Genomic DNA, 23,461 nt, shown 5'->3' with positions numbered 1-23,461 from the left:
CCTATGACATGCTAGAGATTGCAATTCTTATTAACATCCATATTCGTATGACAACAAGACAACAAATATAAAGTGATACAGGACAAAAGCATGCAACGATCATTCTAAGCGATAAACAATAGCATTGAAATAATAAACACATGTATGTGCACTTAATCAAATCCAAACAATACCAGAAATATGCAAACAATAGCCTCTATCAGTCTTTGCTGGAATAAAAGCCACCTCCGCAGGGTAAAAAAAACCTGCTTCCATCAGACAGCGTTAAATACTGGCGCTCAATGAATCGGAGATAAACAAAGTGACTAACACTGATAAATATCAGTGCTGCTTAACTCACCTGAATACCACTGAGTAATGTTAAAAAACAGTCAGACAAGCTTTTTTAAAACTAAACACAGACTTAAAAATAAGAAGGACAAGCCTTTTAAAATTCAGTGTAACTCTGATGCAGTGCTTGTTTGAATACTATTAAATGTTTTGTAATATTTATTAGCTCCTATATTCTAAATTGCAGTAGATGCCTTATGTACAGTATGTGTAACAAAATAAGGTATTTGGTCTAGGGCAATAAGGTATTAGGTATTTAATTCTGTCACATGATATAGGAAAAGAGGTTTCTATAGCAATATATATATAAAAAAACAAAGAATGTATAAGTTATAAAAAAATTATTACATGTACATAAGTAATAAACATTTTCCAACAGGCACTTATTGGAGTCATTTGTTTCTGTGGCTGAATCTCAAATGGAAATACACAGTAGTGCATCACAAAGGTTCTGCCACACTTGCCACTTTATTAGGAACACCTGTGCACCTACTGATTCATGCAATTATCCAATCAGCCAATCAAGTGGTTGCAGACTAAGGCTCATACATGTCAGGAACATCTACACTTTCCATGGACCACATACTTAACGTCCATGCAGTTCTGTTGCCTAATCTTTAGGAAACAATGGGAATACATAAGTTCTTTTTGTCATAATTTTGAAAAGCAAAGACCCTATCCAAGATAAGATATCCGCTCAGACGACTGCATCCAGATGCCCAGAAGACCTCCCTTATCGTCAACATCTGTTTTGAGCCCATTTCAGCCTGCAATGACTGCAGCACTAACTCCGACACCTTACTGTAATTTATTCCCTGTATGTCTCTCTTTCTCGCCTGACAGTAGCGGGCTGTGGGCCTCATTAATGTTCTCATCTCAGCCTCGGCATGATTCTGCAAAAAAATTCGCCACCTGTTAGTGAGACTGAGTACGACTGAAAGCAGCTGCCAGGAGCTGGAGTGTGTCAGCATGTCTGTCTGCAGGCCTCTTTTCACTCACTGACAGGCTGCTGGCTCTCGTTCCCACAATATGAACATGCGCCTTTGTTCTAGCTTGCAGTTGAGGGAGTGGAAACTAGTGAGAAGCAGGTGTCAGGAGAGGCGTGTGTGTCTGTGTGTGTGTGTGTGTGTGTGCTGTGAGATGAACAAGATGTGAAAATAGTCACAGAATAATGTGCACTTGTTGAGTTGAGTGCCACTCACTGCCTTTTGCGCTCTCATTTGATTATTTCTCTTTACTGTTAAGAGCAAGAGCAGATGAGCCATGTGCTGCAGGTCAGCTATGGATGAGTGATTTAGCACAAAACTGACATGACCCACTTGGTCCTTTTAACACATCACCTCACACTGACAATGGAGCTTAAAGCAACTCAGCGCAAAAACCAGTTTGTTTGCTCTCACTTTTAGCACCTCCTGTTACTGATACTCTGCTTATTAAAAGGAACTTTCTATACTGTAAATCATTAAACACTTGAAATGGCTGATAGTTGTAAATGCCCGCCACTGCAAACCGATTCTTTCTGTCACTCCGTGTCACGCCCCACGTTTGAGCCAAATTTATGTGCCTTTAATGTGAAGTCATTTCCACACAGGTTGGACTAAAACGTGTGCCAACGCAACTAGGCTTAATTTACGCTTCAGATGGTTAAAAGGATTCCTCAGCTCTGATACCTAGCACTTCCGTAATAATTCATCTAGAAAAGAATTTGTCTCAGTTATTCTTTGAGGGGTTTGGGGACCTGACAGGCAAGATGAAATGATTTACATCGTCTCACGCAGGGCCTTACTCCAGAAACACAAGACTAAAGGGAGGAAAGGTATTAAAAGTGAATGGAATTCCTCTGATGCGTCTCTCCCCTCCCGACCCACAATGATAAGAGGGTTAGTGCTAGGTTCACCTCATGATTTAGTGGCCTGCTAGGGGAAACACTTTCTGTGTGATCTCAGAGCAGTTTTGGGATTTCATTTGTGCTCTTTTGTGCCTCCTTACTTTCACAAGCACTCTTACTTCAAGGCAGCACATGGTAGGCCATATACCATAAAACAGCAATGAGTGATGTCCTGTAACTCAGCAAAAAGGAGACGTATCTTCCCTCAAACACTGACCACTTCAGTTATCCTATATCACTAAACATTCAAAAGTGAGCCACTGCACTGAATTTAAAATTTTCTGCACCATTTAAGATTTAATACTCTCTATCCACTGCATCTGTAGCATATGTGCAATAAATATAGACGTTTTGCTTATAATGGACATCTAAGGGCATTGTCAATTCTGTCAATAAACCTTTATGTGAAACACATATTGCTGTAGAGCACTTTCAAGAAGTATTCCGTCAATTGTATTTGTAAATTTAGCTATAAATCTGTGTAACTCATCAGAGACGAGATACTTTTTTTTCTTTGGGACGTGTTATATGTTACCAGTGTAGTCAATGTAGCTTGTAGTAAGCACAGAAGTGGCCCAATTTCAGTGCATTAATACTACAAAACCCATTGCTCTAGTGCTGAACCTACAGTTTTGTCAAAACACTTGGCTGTAATTTTTGCATATAAATTTGCATTATATAGCCCTGTGTTTTAAATGTTTATTCCAGAATGCCCTTTGTCTGTTTTGAGTAAACATGAAATAATCATTCAGCATTCATACAAAAAAAAAAAACAACTTTGTAAGAAATAGTAAGATGGCAACAACTGGTGGATTGCTTTTTCCAAAAACTTTTAATCTCTGTTCCTCTGAGACTCACTCAGACTAAGTCCTGTTCTACACACATTCCTTGGAGCCTTTCCTCTCATCTCATTACAGAAATCACAAGCCATCCTCGTCTTCAAGCTCTCTCAATGCTTTAAAGCCTCTAACCTACCCGCATTCGGCTTAATTAATGAGGGCCTCTTTCTAATAAAAGCATCTGTCTGGCCCAGCAAAGGCTTGAACAAAACAGAAAGCACATGTGCACAGATGCATGAGACTGAAGCGCAGTGTGATGGGCTGGCCTGCACTCTCAGGCCTATTCATCCAGAGGAGGGGACCAATAAAAAGCACCTGGCTTGCCTCACCCTAGCCTCTTCTGGGTTTAATCTGCCCCTTTCTCCCCACCAAAATCCCCGGCCTGGATGTCTTTGTTCTCTTCTCAGTGGGGCATTAAAATATGGAAGGGGAACGAGCCAAAGTGGATCCCAGCTACGGTAGTGGCATTTGGAGTTTATGGCACTCCACAGGAGCGAGGGATCAGTCGAGAGACAGCCAAACTCAATTAAAACATCAAAAACTCTTCTCCGGGTGCTCCAGGTGTGTTTGCAGCTTTACGACCATGACGCCTTTTCAGAACACCGGATCCCAAGAACTTAGATACCACATCCCGTGGGGCATCTGCATGCCTGAGAGATGGAATAATGTAAATAAAAATGCAACCAAACTGGAATTACTTTGATTTACAATACAACTACACAAGTCTAAGATCACTAAGTCTGGGTGGGTGGTAAGTGTTCAATACCACACGGAAGCATAATATAGATTGCACATAATATAAAGCACATTGGTCTCATCTAATTACTGGCCTTTCACATCACTTGACGGTTTTAAGCCGAAATTACTAGCAGCTTGTTCTTGCTGCACTTCCTGAATAAAAAGCTTGAGGCAAAAAGTCTGAGGTGGAGAAATGGTACAGAAAGAAGGGTTGAGTTTCACCATGGATAATCAAGTATGAAAACTGCAATTATACCCGCACTTTTAAAAAGCACTCAGTTGTTCACAATTCATTCAGCTTCACAGTTAAAGTAATGGCAGATGTCTCATGAGGAATATCAGGCCTGTACCACAATTTTAGAGCCATTTTACACTTCAGTATTATCCAATTAGGCTTTATAAATGCATTGTTACAGCCATTAAACCTATTAAATCATGCACCACAATACTGCATGTCCCCAGAATCACTGATCCTGTAATCTCTAATGACGTACTTAGTGATGGATGAAACTTTAAAACTAGTCCAAAGTTTATGGAGCTAGTTTTCTCATAGCAGAGCCAACTGCTTAGTAACAGACAGGGCTAACTAAGGTGGTAAAAATGCCTCAGACTCCCTTGTGATACACCCGACTCTCTTTTTCCAAATTTGCACAGGTTCCTGCATTCCCTTGGCAACGTCCTTTTTGCTGTTTTTTAAAAGAGCCAATCAACCGGGGGCTGGTAACCAAGCCGCCTGTTTATCAGTAACCTGGGTGAACAATGACTGCAACCAGACACTGCCCCTGCCTCTATAGTGAGAGAGAGAGCGAGAGAGAGAGAGACAGAGAGAGAGAGGGGTGATCTAATGACACTGACACCGATATACTTGGCACTCACAGGCAAGAGCAGATACATGGGTGGGTGACTTTGAAGAAGAAACCAAACTATCTACCATCTCAAGCTACAGTTATAAACACAGTACCGAATGAAGTTCCCATTTTCAAAACAACTATTAACAAGACCTGGCACCAAGTGAGCATCCGGAGACCAGAGCTATCAGGTTCAGAAGTCTGAGCCTGCTACAAAAAACTATTAATTTCATTATTATTTGGAAATGATGAACTACTTTTGTAGTCAATAATATATTTTTAAAACTAAAGTAAATATTTTTTATAAATGTAAAATCCTTGTATGAAATTGGAAAATATCCAAATCTCTTGGCAAATCATTTGCTTTATTTTCCCAAATTGTTGTGTTGAGGTACATGGTAATACATGTACACCCCTAACACAGTCAGGTCATCCGATATTGATTCTGTTAAAGAAAATAAAGCAATATGAATGTGTCATTCATTCCATCTTCAGTAAGCGCTTTATCCTGGTCAGGGTCACAGTGGATCCAGAGCCAATCCTAGGAATACTGGGCATTATTTGGGAATACACCATGGATGTGATTATGCATGTCCCTAATTTTATGACTTAGACTAGTAGAGAATCATGGAATTGGGTTTGTTCATTCATTCTTTCACCTTCAGTAACCACTTAATCCTGGCTCCATGGATCCAGAGCCTATTCCGGGATGGATGGGACACCATTCCATCACAGGATTCACACAAGCTCATGCAATTTGATAAAACAGAGGACTGCAGACTGCAGAGAGAAGACCGTAGTTAGGCTAGGGTGAAGGTCTCTGGTTTGTGTTTAAAGCCTGGGGGTCTGGCTGCTCTTAGTGAAAGCTATAACCTGCGTTGTCACAGTTCACTGACTCTCACACAAGCTCAACAGGCTGTTTGACTCCTAATCTGCTGTGATCTCCTCTAGAGAACTAACCCCCCCCCCCCAACACACAAACACACACACACACACACACACACACACAAACACACACTCCTATCCACACGCAGGACTTCTCCTGTCCAAACCTCCCACTCCTCAATTTTCCCTCTCTGGCTCCAGCATAGTTCAAGGGTTTTGTTGCAATCTTACAATAACTGAAATTAGACTAGCATACTGTACATTTTCATCTAAATGTAAAGACATTTAAATCCATGTGCACTTGTGCTTAATTCTGTATTGCCCAAGAAAGTCTACCACCATGCACATGCACAAAACATGAGAGCTTGCACAAAGGCAGCACTAAGGAAGGCTGGCCAAAGTCCTAAAGGCTTTTGAATCAAAGGGCAAGCTTCAAGAGGACAATGCTCACACCCCATTCACTGTTCCCAAACAGCCAAGCTCCAGAGCCAAACCATGGTGTAAGCATCCATCAGCTCAGCCTCAGAGTGGCTACGAGAGGCTTACGATCACCATGACGATAACCCCACAGCACAAACAAACCTAGGATGTGGGGTAAGGCAGGGACATAATGACTACATCTTAAGTTGTTGTTCTAGGGGTCGCCACAGTGGATCATTGATCCGCATATTTGATTTGGCACAGTTTTTATGCCAGATGCCCTTTCTGACGCAACCCTCCCCAATTTTATCCGGGCTTGGGACTGGCACTGGGAGTACACTGTCGTGGGCAACCCCAGGGGCTGGGTTTGGTTCCCTGGCCTGGAATCGAACCTGGGCCACGGCAGTGGCCAAGGTCTAACCACTAACCTCCAGGGACCCAATGACTACATCTTAAATGCTATGCCGTAATCACTCTACAAACCAGAAATGATCGAATGGAGTTGTTCTTTATGGAGTGTTTTTTTCAGGTAACTTGTAGCTTAGCTAACTAATAATTTAAAGCAACTTGCCTAACTATTGTTTCACTGCATAAGATCTCAATAAAATCTTGGCTGAATCCTGTAACAGACTGCACAATAACAACTGATGCCATTGCCACTACTGTATTTGTTACTGTTCTGTGAGTTTTTTCGTCATCCTATACCATCCTCCCACTGGCGGCTTTCAGTCGAGTGTCATAGCAATGGTGCAATATGACATTTTAATAAAAAAATTCTGTTGTCAGCTGTTATCTGTCACCAGTGAGCATGTCACATTATGCATTCTAAGCTCATTGATCTCTCGATTGAAGAATTATTTTACGATTGTTGTCTGCGCAAGCAAAATCAGGCATCAGGCTTAAGATGAGGTCATGCTGAAAACATCCTCATCACAAACAAAGCGCGCCATTTTATCTCAACAGACAACAAAACGTGCACTTTCATCTATTCCTGCTTGCTGTTTTCTAGCTTGTTGAACATAAGAATATCCTATTGCTCTAAAAAAAACTTTCATAAGTTCATTTCAGCCAAGCACTTTTCATGAACATCACTTTAGAAAAAAAAGTGCAAGAAAAACTTTGATAAAAAGTGTAAGAAAGCAAGAGAAAAAGAAAGAACGTAACATGGCAAACAGAAAGAGCTGAGCTCACATAAACCCAGCAGTTCTCCTGCAGCACACATGCCAGAGCAGCACTGTCATCACTGTAATAATAGTGTGTCTGCATTTTATCAGCCAGCATGCAGGAGATGCTGCACCCAACACTCCTGCCATGAAGAAGCATGTGCAAACCAAGCGTAATTGAAAATCACACCCTCTCGCTCACAACAATCCTATTCATCTAATTAACCACATGGCCCTCTACTAGAAACTACTCATCAGCATGCAGGTTTCTGATCAAGGATAAAGGCATGTTTTATTATGCTAATGCTACGTTATTTCCACACATTAAAAAATGCACCAAAAATATCTAAAAAAAAATTAAAAAATGTACTGTATACTTGTTAGACCTCTAAAGTAAGACTTTAGCCAAAGCCACTTTCATATTCATCAGATAAGCATTTGTAACATTCCCTAAATCTATCCTACAAAGTCACAAATCTATTCAAAAATATTACACAAAAATGTTTTATGGGCAGATGGAAAACCTTTGCAAGATTGTAATCCTGAGTGCCCGGTGGACAAGCAGGTTCAACAACATTAGCTGACAGTAGAATGTTTTTTACTAGGAAGATGAATGAGCTTTCAGGAATGACAGATCGTTTCAGAATCAGGAACATGCACGTACGTGGAAACCCTGACGAAACCAAGTGGAATAAATTGCAGCACAAAGGAGTCATATAACACTCCTGCTTCACCTAGTGACCTAGCGGATAATCATATTGAGAAAAAATAAAGATGCTAGCCAGCCTCAAATAGTAGAGCTAATAGCCGAAACATTTGTGAACAACCTTTTGTCAAGGTGGCAAATATGATGTGCTACATCAAAAACATTTTAGAATTAGATAACGATATGATATGGTTCCACATTCACCCCCTAAATTCATACAAGTGTTTTTTTCCCTTAGTCTGTATTAGTGCACTTAACTAGGTTACTAGCTTGCTAACATTATTAATTTACACTGGCTATCACATTCAGCCTGGCCAATTAGCTTTCCAGGCAATCAAAAGATTGGAGCTTAAAGTAATTATTTAGTAGGAAAGTTATTATTACCAATTAATAATAATTTAACAAGTAACTTCATAAATTTTTTTTCAATTAAAGAAACAAATATTTTCATAAATCACATTTTCTTTAAGAATGAATCCAATTCAAATATTTTATTGAAATCTAAACATTCTTACAGCACGTTTGTTCTAGTTAGGGTGTTGAGATGTGCTAAGGACGTGCTGAAGTCCAGCAGAGGTGGGATCAAGCCCATCACCAACTGCAAACAGCACACCTTTCAGAGTAAACACGATCTGCACGGTGTGATTGCAGCAGGGAGGGTGTGGAGCCTGAGCACACCGGCCTCTAGATAACACAAAGGGTGATCAGATACAAGCGTGATCTCTCTCTCTCTCTCTCACACACACACACACACACACTCAGTCAAAACTAGAACAAACATATCCACCATGTCACTGCTGTTTTATCCCTTTTGCCATTAGGTATCTGTGATGTATGTATACTGTGATTTAACCAATTTTAAAGCTACAGTATGTAAGATTTTGGTATTTTGCCTTCTCTGGTTTAAAAAAAAAAGCCCTACAGCAAGCTACTTGCAGCAGAACATTTGCAATTTGGGTTGTCCTGCACTCTTCCTGCACATATCGCCTAGCCCAGCCCTAGTACGCAATCTGGAGGGCTTAATGTTGGAGCTTCATTTACAGGTGACTTACAGGTGACCTTTTTTTTTTTTTTGATCTTTAGAAATTGACAAAACTTCAGTAAGCCCCTGTTTAAAACTACTGAAGTCTGCTGATATTTTTTGGAATTCTTTTAAATGGTCATCAGTGATCAAATGAATGGAGTAGCTTCGTGGCACTGGATTTGTGAGCTCTGGGTATGTGTGCATTTACTAATGCATTCGTATAGAGGACGGGGGCAGCTGCTGTATTGGTAGCCCTGGTATGGAACATGTCAGCGCCAGTGGAGATTGATCTCATTCCTGCCATTGCAAAATGAACTCAGGGGCCCTCACACATGAGGAGACATGCTGGGGGCAACTGTCTGGGGCAATGTATAGGGGTGGGAGAGGGCAGAGACGGGGCAAGAAATACAGCACTGTCACTCAAGTATATTACAGCTGGTACATGTCAAGTAATTCAGCAGCTATACGTCTATAAGCTTATATGCTATAAGTCTCAATACTTTCTTTCTTCTCATCAGAGATGGGTCGTTTGTAAGAAAAATTTAAATCATCATTGTGACAGTAATGTATTTTGAAAATGATCATGCTAGCTCAATGCTCAGAGGTTTTCACACATCAGCAAGTTTCATAGTGAAATTAATTGAATAAACTGTAATCATCAGTGATTACAGCAAATAGCTGAGAAATGTTAAGAACAATACATCATACTAGTAGGTTTATGTGAGTGGACTTGTGTTATAATTTTTAAGATGTGATGCCATGCATATGTATATTTCAGTGTATCCTTTACACTTTCAGAAATAAAGGTACCAAACTGTACCTTTCCTTGTCGTTGGCATGGTAGTATGAATCTTTTACATGGAAAGGTGCACGTAGTGTAGCTTTAATTAGCTCGGGTCCACTTATGTAACTTAACTATTTTTAAAGGTATACGATATTCTATTTTTCATGTGAAAGATTTATACTAAATGTGCAAAAGACGGTACCACCCCAGTGACGAAAAAAAAAACCAAAACAGTACAGTCTGGTATCTTTATTTTTTGAGAGTGTAGGGGTGGGTGATATTGTTATGATACTGTTATCATGATAAATTATCTCACACTACACTTTTCTGAGAGTATCACTGATATAGACAAAATATGTCTGCTATACTGGCCAACTTTACATTTCATAAAAGACATTTTGACCAATTGTGTCAACTCCTGGTGCCAGTTAAATCTGCTTAGTAACCAATATGCAGTTTGTGGTATTGTAAAGGTTTCTGGTAACTACAGAGTTATTGACTGATTGATTGATTGATTTTCTATATTTATTTTTGTCAAACAGTTTTTTTAATGCAGCACCATTCTTTTGCTGACAGCTTTTTTTTTAGCAAAGCTAATTTTATACATGTATATCTTGTAGAAAATTACCATGATATGGTATTTTTGTCCTGTCCACCACCTTTACTGTGTATCAAGTACATGTTTTCACATATCATGATATCAGGAGATCTGATGAAGCTCCTTGAAAAAGTAGAAAACGTCTTCAGTCCATTTGTGTCTACCACATGACAGTGAACATGACCTAGATCACTGAAAATCTCCACAGACTTATTAAGAGAATTACAATAACACCTTACAAAAAACCTGACACTGGACAACTAACTACTTGAATTAAAAAGTGAAACGTATCCTGAGAACAAGAAAAGGTCTCACTGACCACAAACCCAAAAACAAAACCAAAGGCTGTAGGAAACTGAATAGTAATGAAACCGTTGAAACCCTCTAAAGCAGTGCTCACACCTCATTGTCTTTCAGCCTATTACTTGCTTTGTGAGGTGAGACGGCCTGAACGGTCATGCCACCTGCAAAGAGGGAGTCCTACAGGCTCAACTTTAACACTGATTCTGCCTATTGCCATTCAGAAGAGCTCTTTTGACATGGAAAAGACCCTCCGCATCCCCTCCCCCTGCTCCTTTGTCAAAGTGTTTGAGCTGGAGAGAAACTCAACACACTTCCAGATAACACACAGAGTCATTAATGCGGCAAAATTGAAATGAAATGAGTGGGGTTTTCTAAAAGGCATTGAATCACATTCAAAGCTCTTCTGAAGCAGATAAACAATACAACCAAGTCCAAGAATGACTGCAGTGCTACAAAGAGGAACGAGCTGGACTAATTTCTTCAAACATGAGCGGTGGCATATGTTTTAGGTTCACAGAGACCCTCAGAAAACAAAACACTGTGCTTTTTGTCTCAGGCTTAAAGTAGCCAGAAGAACATTTTGTGTAAACAGAAGCCTGAATTGAACTCTGAGAATGTGATGTGACCTCATCTGCTTTTCACTACTTAAAAACAAAAGGTCACCACAAGTCTGTCCAGGTTAGGACCTAGGAAGTGTGTGTGCTTTTGCATCTTTAACCCACCAGACAAAGATGACTGATTCAGTTTTCACTAAAGCTGCATTAAAAAGCATTTAAGAGAGTTCTATTTTATTTGATCAATGTGGGTTGATCGTGTACGATCAATGTGCGTTTGGCAATTTCTTTTTCATTCAATTTTTTGGTTTAATCCAGATCACGTTCTCAGGGTCAACCCAGTTATGACTGAAAGTGATCATATATTGACCATTCAAACACTGTTTTATCAGTGGCCTGAACAATGCAAGACATATTTTTGTGGAATCAGAATTTGACCCAAATTTCTGTATCCAAATTGAGGTTTAGCAGTGAAACCATTCCTTCGGTTACTGCTGTACAGGAGCACTAGGGATGGTTATGTGAGAGTCAAAGCTCAGTGAGAGAGTACAGTCAGAAGTGCATTTGATCTGGCTAGTAGATAGTCATTAGCTTGGATACCAAGCTACTTGGCATTAGCTTTCTTGGCTTACATTTGAAAAAAAAAGTTCCTCTGCCTGATCCCCTTACACACAGATGTTTGAGGGAATAAACGAACAGAAAACTCAATAAACCTACATGCACACAAGGACGTCCTGGATTTCAAACCCTGACTCATCCTCATGGAAATTAGATAGAGCCCATTCGACCTCGAAAATGTGGCAGCAGCACGTAGATCATTTTCCACATCACATGGATTTCGTATGAAACAGAGAATGCTATTGTGTGAGCTGATTCAGTGGCCATTGTGAAACTGGACCTACTTTAGCATTAATGTAATTTGAGAGGCCGTGAATTAAGTTCAGTGTGTGGTTGTTAACACCCAATGTTAAGGCCGATGTTTTTCACGCCTTGTTGTGAGACGAGAGCACACGAATCACTGTAAGGTCATGAGCAAACGTCTATAATAGCTGTATATATCCTTTAAGAAAGAATGACAAGAGCTCTCAAAAGAGCGGACAACTTTAAAAGGCAGCGCAAATTCAATACGTTTCAGCTTAGCCTGAAGGGCAAAAAAACACCTTTTGGATATGTAAGCCCTCTGAACCTTATTTGAATAACGACTGACAACCGTGGCAGGATATATAAAGGCATATATGTCCATATAGACACATGGAGAGATGACACATTAACTCCCAATTTTCAGAGAAATTTCAGAGAATTTTCAGATTTCTAACATTCCAAGCATTTACATCGGCAACGCAGAATTGTATTGACGCTAACCTCTAGATTAAGCTTAGAGGATTTAATAATTTAAAAAACTACTAAAATAATTTTACTTATGAGAGTAAAGTATGCCATTTCAGATGCCAGTAGCACATCCTAATCCTAAAAGAAAGACACAGGGATTTGTTGTTATATACGTACGTATGTGCTCCCATTATCTGCTGGCATTGCTGCACACTGGTAATAACAAGCATATTGAATTACGGTAGTCGATCTCAGTGCAGCACAATCACTGAAAAGGATAAAGAGAGAAAACAGGAGGGCCTTTGAAAGAAAAATCTGAGCATCTGAAGAAGGAAACTGGTCTTAGTAGGAGTAGTAACCATCCCAAGCCTCAATATCATGCAAAAATAGATTTTATTCTGCAAGCATTCTCTGTCGCTCTTCTCAACTGGTGCCTGTTGAAGCCCCTTGGTGAGAGAGACAAAGACATGTTGTTACCGGTGCCAGAATGGGGACAGCAGAGAGTGCGGCAAAGTGTGTTATGTTACACTGGAACAGGTTCCCCATTCCAACTTCCAACCAGTGAAATCACTGTCCCATACTGTGTTTGGCCTGTTAGACACAATCTAAGCTCTTGAGCATAAAGGGTAACACATGAGACATGGTGTGAGGGAAGCAATAAAGCTGTAGTGATGTGGGATCCAGGGAAAACACACCAACACTCACAAGGAACCTTCACTTCTCATTCACTCTATTCCAAATAACAAGAGAGTGAGGGTCCAGAACTTGCCAACACATACCGCTTTCATCTTGAACCATATACCATAGATAGAAAGTGATGAACTAATGTGAATCAAGCTGTAAAAAAACACAGCCATAACTTAACCTTGGTGAAACCTGATTTTGGGCGTCATATAGACCCAAACTCACAATTGTGACACTTTTGAACCAAAACCGAAATGCCAAATAAACAGTAGATATAGTTAGATGATTTTGATTACATTTCTGGTTACAAATGCAACAAGTGAAAGCCTCAAATGCAGGAACTTATATATATATATATACACATGTAACACATGTAAAGAACAAAACACAATAGGGCATGCTGTTATAGGAAAATAATCAATGATGGTGTGGTGTGATGCAGCCCAAACCAAAGTGGAGGACCATTACCACCTCAAAGTTGATTAATTTTCCAGTAGTCCAATTGGAAATGTTAATGTAGCTGCTAAGAAAAATAAATTTAAACTCGAGAGAAGGAAACAATAAAATAAATTTAGGTCTGCAGTAGGATATCATTAAAAAAATCACTCTTCTTTAAAACGCATTTCTGGAGCCCATCACGGTTTGGGTCATTCATATTTCTGTGGTTGTGTGCTGCCTGAGGCCAGAGATGAAACAGCCAGAAAGTACAGAATGCTGCTGTACTAAAGACTGTAATTAGGCTTCCAGACCAGTCGACTGCTCCACTAGAAGTGGTCAAACTAAGGCTACATTTACACGACGATTACACGATGTAGTGAAAAACAGAAAAGTTTTTCTCTTGCATTTTCAAAAAGTTTCACGTATACACGACAACGTTTTCAAAACGATTCGCGTTTACACATATCCGCGATAACAGCCAAAAACGCTGTATTACGTATGCTAGGCCAGTAGTTGGCACTGTGGCAATGTGTATTTAGAATTTGTCGTGTGTATATGATGCGTCTCCGCTGTTGGTTGTAATATTGGTGAAGTAAATCCACACTTTGCTGAAGAAGCGTTAGCAAACTCTTGAGCAGCAACAACACTACCATGTATTCCGCCATTGTTATGTATGTTTGTTCGCGCTTGCCTTTGCAACAGACATGCATGACGTCACCGTTTTCAAAGATTCCTGTATTGGGTGTTTACATGGAGACGATAACGGCAGCATTTTCAAAAACTTGCACTTTGAAACCAAAAAATATCAAAAATATGCGTTTTCAGTCCCCAAAACGCTGTTGTCGTGTAAACGAGCAGGCAAAACGCATAAAAAGTTTCCAGTTTTTGGCTGAAAACGTTGTCGTGTAAACGGCCCCTAAAAATTAATGCAACTGGTCGAGGGCTAATTTTGCTTCAAAACCTCACTAAAGCCTAAGAGTCTGGAAGACACGGCCGCATAACACTACAAATAAGAGCCATGTTACAATTCATAGTGAATCTACAGGTAAGTACTGATACTAGAGTGCAATCTATGAAAGGAGGAGTTTAGGCAATCTTACAAAGCTTAACATATTCCTCACATAATTCCAACTGTATATTAGAGCCAAGGTACTGTAAAATGTAGTTAGACAACCTTTTAACGGTCTGCCATATTTCAGTGCACACCGTCCTAGAATAACCCTGGTTCTGTCTTTGAGGCTTATTGTCTTGTTTTTCATTACTCCCACTTTTGGCACTAGAGTGAGATCACATCCCCCACATTTCTGTCTTGGCTCCTGAATGAGTCTGCAAGATTAAACATGAATCAGATTCCTTTCTTGTTCATTTAACAGAGTTTGCGCTGTTAGGTTAGGTTAATTGATGTTCATATTTCGGTGGGCCCCTGGCTGCTCAGTGAGGTCTGAACGCAAAATAAGGACAGGTTGCACTTCAACCGGCATTAGTTTATTTTGCATAGCAGAATAAAGACATTCACCCTAATAAAAAGAACCGCGCGTATTTTTACTCGAATATCACTGAACACATACATCTGTCTGTCTACAGCACAGATTGTAGAAGGTCCATGTATAAAGAGACAGAAGGTGCATGAGCCAGCCAGACTCAGTAATTTAATAAGAGTTTCTATAGACATTGCAGAGTTTTCTGTAAAAACAGGCGAGGATTGGCACAGGGCAAATTCCACACATGGCAAGCAGAACTAGTAGAAGACGTTCCACTATATCATATGAGATCATGTGAGATATAAGAATGCCGCTGATCTCGAGCCAATGCCGAGGAGTAGTTTTCTTTTTACCAAGTAAAATTTCAGAAATGGTGAAAGTGTTTTTTTTTAATCATTTTTTATTAAACACACATTTTAAATGATCTAAAATGAGAAAATATGTGTAAATGAATTGAACTCTGTATGACTTTCATTTTATTGATGGCTGAATCTAATCAGATTATGCCTAGTCCTTGATCCCTGTAATGAGGTGCTTATAACAGTTATATTCATCTAACAACTGATAAGTCAGTTAAGATTTTACCAGCTGATTAAAAGCAAATATTTGGTCTTTAAATAGTTGCTTAATATTTATATAAATAGTCATTTAACTGCCATTTTGTTCCCTATGTACATGTAAACTGCAATTAAACAATTAGACATTGTATTTTTTTCTCAACTTTTTGTTTTTGAATAGTTTTTTTTTTAGATTTTGTTTATGACTGTAGTCCTAGTATTTAAATATTAGGCTCATTAGTTAAAAGCGTACAACAATATCTTGGAGCCTTTCCACTAAAACAGCACATTAGTTCCCAGTTGACGTTATTTATTGGCCTACTTCTTTTTGAGTTAATAAGATTTGGATTAAACCTATTCAGTTCAAGTGAGCAGTCAAACAGGTTATTAACTATTAACAGTAATAACAACAGTACTGTACTGTGACCCCCGGCTATGCTTCATAGACATCACTTTGAGAACCACTGATATACACAAAGCACCTCAAATTTCACCATTATAGGCAGAAGGTACATGAGACCACGAGACTTCCAATGCCAGACACCCTGACCTGCAGTACTGAGAGGTTAAAGGGCAGAGGGTCATGTGGAGTAAGTGACCTTACACCTGGGGAAGAGAATACCTTGTTATGACAACAGGCTGAAAAAATAGAAAGCAGGACAGGACTCATGTTAAACTGACTAGAGAAGAGCAATGGTGATTTATACACTAGGCCTGAAGGTAACTGGGTGTATGAATAAGTATTCTCTCTTCTTGTCCTTTCTTTTGTGCAGCTGCTATATGAATGGCAGGAGTAGATGTACAGACACAGCTGGCCAATGCCTCTAAGCCTGTTGTTTCCCACACACTCTTTTGTCTCTTAACACACACTCTAGCTACTCTGTTTTACACAAAAACTCTTCATAAGCCACAGGGACAATAATAATAATAATAATAATAATAATAATAATAATAATAATTAATATCCTTGGCATTCAAAGTCAGCAGACTCTCTCTAAAAACTGGATCTTGGTTTAACGAATAATATACTGAGTTAAAGACAACTAAGATATTCTCTCATGTCTGTGTCATCCTAAATGGTTGTAGTTTGATTTTGTTCCATTCCGTCACCTAATCTGAGTGTTTATTGACAGGATTCAACAACTGCCCTACATTTTGAGCAAACAGGCCCCTTTTTGTTCTCTGTACATGAATAAAAGTGTCAAAATGCTCATCCATGGTAGATGCATGTACACTAAACATGTAGTAAACAGAGATTAGAAAAGGAGATAGCTTTCAAGCTGGAGCTGTAAAAGTAGCCAGTGGGGTTGAAACCGAGATAAACTTGAATGATCTGGGGTGAGAAATGTGAAAAAGCCCAGCTATGTGAGTCCTGTAGCAGCCCATAAAAAACCCGAGTCAGTGTGGCTACAGGGCTTACATGTATCAGCAAGCTTCCACTGCTGACCGTGGGCCAGAGACTTCAGACTCCAGTCCTGTAAGACCACAGCACTAAAGAGTTTAAAAATCTGCCCCATTTACCACACCTAATTTTACTAATCAGCTAATTCAGAAGGCTTGGTGTTAGGAGAGGAGAAATCTCTGTCGGACTGTGGCTTCCTAGGCCCTCAGTGTGGCATTCTTGTTGTCGTGTTTACACGAGTTAGCACTCATCAGCTCCTTGAATGCCACACACAGCATCATGTCAAGATGAAGAGCTCCGACAAAGTACAGATCTTCAGCTTTCACATGTAGTATTTGAGTACTGGCTTCCAGAGTCTTTTAGCCATCACCACATGGCTTATCACCTGTATTTACCCGGTGAAACAGAGCGGACAGGCTGCGGACCAAAATCAATACTCCTCACAATGGCGAGAGCCACCATGCTTACACAGAGACCCCTCAGATGATGGAGAAAAAGGCTTGAGTGATACAGATAAGGGAGATTAGGTTACACCCGGAACACCTAGCCCTCATTCCCACTTGTTTGCCATCCTAAATGAGTTTTTGTAAGAAAGACAAGCCTTTGTTGTGACTATAATGTTAACCTACTTTTATCAGACAGAGAAATCTGGCAGTTCTTGGTTTATTCTCTAAAAACACAGTAAAGTGTTCAGTGTGTTAACTCTATGAGGTGACAGAACAAAAAAAAACACTGATTACTAGCTCAATTAAGGCAAATTCAAAGAACCTCTTCATTAGCTAAAAGCTGAGGTCTAGCTCAGAGCCAGGCTGCGATTATGCCTTCAGGCCAATTTCCTTTCCCCTGAGTCAAGGGTGAAGAGGTCATACAACCAGTGTTAATGGTTACCTAACATTTGACATGTGGGTTTGTCTGTACCATGGAGAAAGGAGGGGGTTGATATGCATTACTTTAATTGGATTGAAAGAAACCGAGAGAGAGAGAGAGAGAGAGACAGAGAGAGAGAGAGAGAGAGAGAGAGAGAGTTAAAAAGACAGAAATAACTAACTTAAAATATATAAAATCATGACAGAGTGAGGGAAAGAGGCTGAGAGAAATATAAAGCTAAAAGCGGTAGGGGTCATGGAGACAATGAGGCAACCAATGTCACATTGTCATGAATGAAACAAACTGGACAACAAGGGAATGCTGGCCACTGCTGTCCTACAAAGGGCCAACAGCGAGCATGGACACTGAGCTGAAGAACAGCAATCATGAGAACAAAGAGTAAGCCATAAAGCCGCAGGCAACACACAAAGAGCAAGAGAGGCTCCCTGAATGGGCTGTATGCAAAATACAGGTTGCAAACAAGCAGGAAGAGGAATGCACTGAGACAAAAAAGGGATGGAAAGAAAGTGAAAAAGAAAGAAATACTAAAAGGGTTGTATCATCTGAAATCCCTGATGTAATTTAAATGACACAGAGAGTACAGGAAAAGAGCAGTAGTATGTCATGGTGTTCCACTGTACTAATATAATAATGCACATACTGTATGTTCTTACTTCATTTCAGCCAGCTTCTCAAAGACAGTAATATCAAACCGACGAGGCTGCACGCCTTGCCTTGTCGACAAATTGAAGAATGGAAATAAAATTGGCGATCCAGTCTTGAAGAATAGTAATAAGTAATGACAGGTGAGACAACTTGCTGTAAAACATTATTACTTTCAGCACTGCCTTTATATTCATGCTCCACTTGATATAATCTAAATCAAATATTCACTTGCACCAGGGATGAATTCTCAAAGACCAGCAACAGTAACTTAATTCTTACATATAAAGCACACCTCCCACATCAAGAATAACACTTCAATAAAAAGTACAAACAGTACAAAAGCGGCAGAACTGGATTCGGCTACAGCCTGGAGCAAACACATGATTGAGACAGACAGATAATCAGATCAGTCAACGGCATTATACTCGGTTCAGTGCACTTCTATTGAGACGTATATATTAATAACATAAACTACCTCAAACCAATTAACACATTAGCAGAGTCTAGAGGATCTTACCTGTGACAGATACTTTCATAGTGGCCTCCAGTGGTCTGTTATTGTCCAGGTCTCGGCTAAGTTTTAGCTCTCCAGTGTCCGGATTTAGGATGAGCAGACTTAATTCATTCCCCTCCACAAAGCTATACTTAAGTTTATCGGACACATCCGGGTCATGAGCCGGTACCTTTCCTATAACCCCAGTAGGAAAACTGTTGGATTTATTAGTGATATAGTTATTAAAGATAATCTCAAAATTCTGCAGGACAGGCTTGTTGTCGTTTACATCAACCAAACGGATGTGGACAGTCGCCCTGCTGACTAGCGGGGCAGATGTGGCCTGTACTACTATCACATACTCTGTCTTTGTCTCATAGTCTAAATCCGTGAGTGCTTTTAGATCTCCAGTAAAGATATCCAAGTCAAATACCTCAGGGATATTTCCTTCCACTATTTGGTACATGATTTGGGCATTAGTTCCTTCATCCGGGTCTTTGGCAGTTATCCGTGCCACCACAGAATCTATAGGGCTGTTTTCCTTGACGTCGATATAAAGCTCATCCTCCTCAAACACTGGCGCGTTGTCATTAATGTCTAGCACTGACACCTGGATCTCCACTGCTGCTTTGAGGGGAGGAATTCCTCTATCTACTGCGTAGGCTTTTAGATTGTAGACAGGAATGTTTTCCCTATCCAGCTTCCGGTTTGTTCTGATGATTCCTGAAAACTGTTCAATAAAAAAGTCTCCTTCTCCATCATCACCACCCTGGAAGGTGTAGCTTACCCTCCCATTGGATCCAGAATCCCTGTCTGAGGCAGAGATCTGGAGGACACTGGTGAACTGAGGTGCATCTTCAAACACTGTGCCCTGGTACTTCTCTCGGCTAAACTGAGGGACGTTGTCATTGGCATCCTCCACAATGATCTCCACATAAGTGGTGTCTGACTTCTGGGGGATGCCGTTGTCATGAGCGATGATAGCCAGAGTGTAGGAGGCCTGGTCCTCATAATCGATCTCCATCTGTGTGGTGATAGCACCTGTGTCTGGGTCGATCGCAAACTGCGGCACTTTATCTTCCATGATGTATGTTATACGTGCATTCTCACCCGTGTCTTCATCTGTAGCACTGATTACCACTACGGTGGACCCAATAGGCTTGTCCTCACTGAACAGTACCTGGTAGTTGGCACTCTGAAACACGGGTCTGTGTGTGTTGGCATCGGTGACATTGATGAAGACCTGTGCTGTGTCGTAAAGTGTGCCATCTGAAGCGGTGATAGTCAGAACGTACTGTCGCTCCTGCTTGTAATCCAAAGGCAACGCTAGCGTGATGAGACCGCCACCGCTTTGACTGGTGATAGCAAACCTGTTCCGGGTGTTGCCGCTGGATATCTGGTAGGTCACTACGCTATTGATGTCCCGGTCCACAGCTGTCACTGTCAGCACGCTGCTCCCCACCACAGCGTCTTCGTTAATTTTCAGAGAGTAGATCTTCTCAGTAAACGTGGGGGCGTTGTCATTCACATCCAGCACTGTTATGCTAACGCTAGCAGAAGAGGACATCACAGGGATCCCGTTGTCCCTGGCTTCCACACCAAAGGTGTAATACTCTGTGGTTTCTCTGTCCAGAGCAGCGCTGGCTGTAATCCAGCCCGTGCTATTGTTGATGGTGAAGGGGAAACCAGGGGAGGTGTCTGTGAGACGATAATCCAAGCGGGCATTCTCACCAGAGTCAGAGTCAATGGCCTGGATATGAATGACTGAATACCCAATGGGTACGTTCTCCAAAATGGTTGCCTGGAAAGGAGTGCTTACAAACATGGGCGCATTGTCATTTATATCGATGACTTGCACAATGACCAGTCCAGTACTATTAATAAGAGGGGGCCTGCCTCCATCCTGGGCCTTAATTCCGAGACTATAGTCCCTGTGTGTTTCATAATCCAGGGGATTTATAACATCAATGACACCAGTCAGAGAGTGAATGTAGAACTGGCCTTTCACGTTGCCTTTGATTATACTGTAATGAACTTTGGCGTTGTTGCCCTCGTCTTTGTCTGTGGCTTCCACCTGAGCCACTCGGGTGTTGACAGGCACGTTCTCGGGCACCTGGACCACATATCTCTTCTCACTAAACTGAGGCGAGTTGTCATTCTCATCTTCTACAGTTATATGAACTGTTGCTGTCGCACTGCGGGGTCCTGGGTCCTTCCCTTGGTCATTTGCCTCTACAATGAGCATATAGTGTGCCATGGTCTCTCTATCTGGACGGACTCTGACCCTCACGAGTCCATTCCGCGAGTCAATCTCAAAGATGGAATTCACGCCATCGCCATTCACGATTTTATAGATCATGTTGGCGTTGGAAGGCGCGTCTTCGTCTGTGGCCCTCACCGTCATCACCTCGAAGCCAACTTCTACGTTCTCTCGAATGCTGACCCTGTATTCGGTCTGCTCAAAAACAGGTCCGTGGTCATTGGTGTCTCTGACCGTGACGGTAAGGTAAGATGTAGCAGAACGCCGAGGCGTGCCAAAGTCAGTGGCTGTTACTTTAAACACATGGGTGTCCTTGAACTCCCTGTCCAGGGGCCGCTCGGTTTCGATGCTACCTGTCTGAGGGTCAATCTGGAAGAAGTCATTGGACCGGCTATCAAACAAAGCCTCCATGCTGTACTCTATCCTGCCAGCTTCCCCGCTGTCCGTGTCCGCAGCTTTGAGCGTGATCACACGCGTGCCTGCTGGCTCGTTCTCTGGGACAGACACTTGGTAGTTGGGCAGCTGAAAGACAGGAGCTGAATTCACACTCCTCCTTCTGCGCACCTTCCATTCCTCAGCTCGGTGTTCAACAGGCCCTGGTGTTTCCAGGAGCAGCCTCACGCGCACAGAGAGCAGATCTCCCCGTAGCACACACGTCACAGTCCCGTGGGTCCTCTGTCCCAGACAGGTTTCATCCCGAGCAAACACACTGCCATTACGCACCAACACGTTCAAGCTTTCCGAAACGCACGAGCCATCAGAAAGCTCCTTAACGTGACGCCGAGAGCGAGCAGGCACATAGTCCTCGAGGTTCACGAGCCGAACACCTGAAGACAAGCAGGAAGTCTCTGGCAGCCTGTAAAGGTAATCGACGTGAACATCAGACTCGGGAAAGACGCTCTTTCGTCTGTATTTCATAAAGCAGTTCTGTCCGTGTACGAACACGTTGAAGTGAACGACCACAGAGTCCTGAGTCGTTAAAGACTTTATTCTGAAACTCAGCGGTACCGGGTTGCTCTGCGCCAGGCGCGTGCACTTCACCTCGCGCGCGAGACTTACCGTTCCGTCACACCGGTCCACTTTTACAGCATTTCCAAACGGATTAGAAGTCCTTTCAAGTGTATAAATCCAACCCGGTCCGAGTGATAAATCCAGCAGAACGGCTCCGGAGTGCAAAGTGTCTGAAAGGTGCAGGTCGAAACATCCAGCGCGAGACACAGACAGAAGGAGAAGGAGAAGGAGACACACGGACACTTCCATCGTTTTTAAAAAAGCGCCTCAGCTCCACACTTTCCCTCGAAATAAATCCCAAAAAAGTAAACCATCAACTCTCCTTCTCCCGAAACCTCGACTTTCTTTTATCCTTCATCATAGTTTTTTTTTAATTCACCCCAAAACTCCACTTTCTCTTCCTCTACGCTCCATAGAGGTGTAACTGTCGCTGTTACTCCACAAAGTCCCAAATGACGCCAAGATGGCTCCGCGCGCTCCTCCTCCTCCTCCCCTCCTCCTGCGGGAGATTAGCATAAAAACCTGGTGCGCGCGCGGCTCCCCGCACTGAGGGACATCACGCACGCCACCGGCTTATTGTAATTCAGCGTCCTCACGCGCGCATCTACCGTTCCACTGATGCACATTTCAAAGCAAAAACTTTCTCTGAGAAAAAGTTTGTTTGGTTTTTGCAGCCTCAGCCCTGAGTGTCTTAAAACTTTATTTACAGTGCATAATAAACTGTAAACTTTATTTACAGTTCACTATATTTGTTGTGTTTGTCCTCCAAGAGGCTGAATGTAGATTTTATCCTGTTAAACACTGTGAAATTAATTTCTCACAGAATTAAAAACAGAGTTTAGAACATCTTCAGTATTTTCCAGTCGCTTCTATATGAACTCTGCAAAAAAAATGATATTTTAGCAAGTGAAATAATCTTGAATATAGCAAAATGTATCTATTATTTCCTATTATAAGATTAAAATAGACACATTAAGATTATTAATCCAGTCTTTCTAGACATTTTTTTATTAATTCAAGCTTGAAATGGTCTTGTTCTATTGGAAGATATATTTGCTATTTTTAAGCATTAATTTCTAGAAAGAAGCAAAAATCATCTGCCAACAGAATAAGAAAATTTCAAGATTAAAAAACTTAAAAATCCTTATAAATAGGATTGATAATCTAATTTTGGTTTATTGTAATCTTGTAAT

General features: G+C 41.1%; 1 protein-coding gene across 5 annotated transcripts in view; it reads right to left on the bottom strand.

Moving 5' to 3' along the window:
- The window catches only part of celsr1a (cadherin EGF LAG seven-pass G-type receptor 1a), an 84,978-nt gene extending 62,254 nt beyond the window's left edge, over positions 1-22,724 (bottom strand). For all 5 annotated transcript variants that reach the window (XM_053241710.1, XM_053241708.1, XM_053241709.1 and 2 more), the window contains exon 1: positions 19,022-22,724. In XM_053241710.1, coding sequence (XP_053097685.1) covers positions 19,022-22,517 — 3,496 coding nt within the window. In that variant the 5' untranslated portion in view covers positions 22,518-22,724. The remainder of the gene's footprint in view (positions 1-19,021) is intronic.
- Positions 22,725-23,461: the final 737 nt, after the last annotated feature.

This window comes from Pangasianodon hypophthalmus, chromosome 18 (assembly GCF_027358585.1).
Source record: "Pangasianodon hypophthalmus isolate fPanHyp1 chromosome 18, fPanHyp1.pri, whole genome shotgun sequence".
In the NCBI taxonomy this organism is placed as follows: Eukaryota; Metazoa; Chordata; class Actinopteri; order Siluriformes; family Pangasiidae; genus Pangasianodon; species Pangasianodon hypophthalmus.
This window is presented reverse-complemented; position numbering and strand designations above follow the sequence as displayed.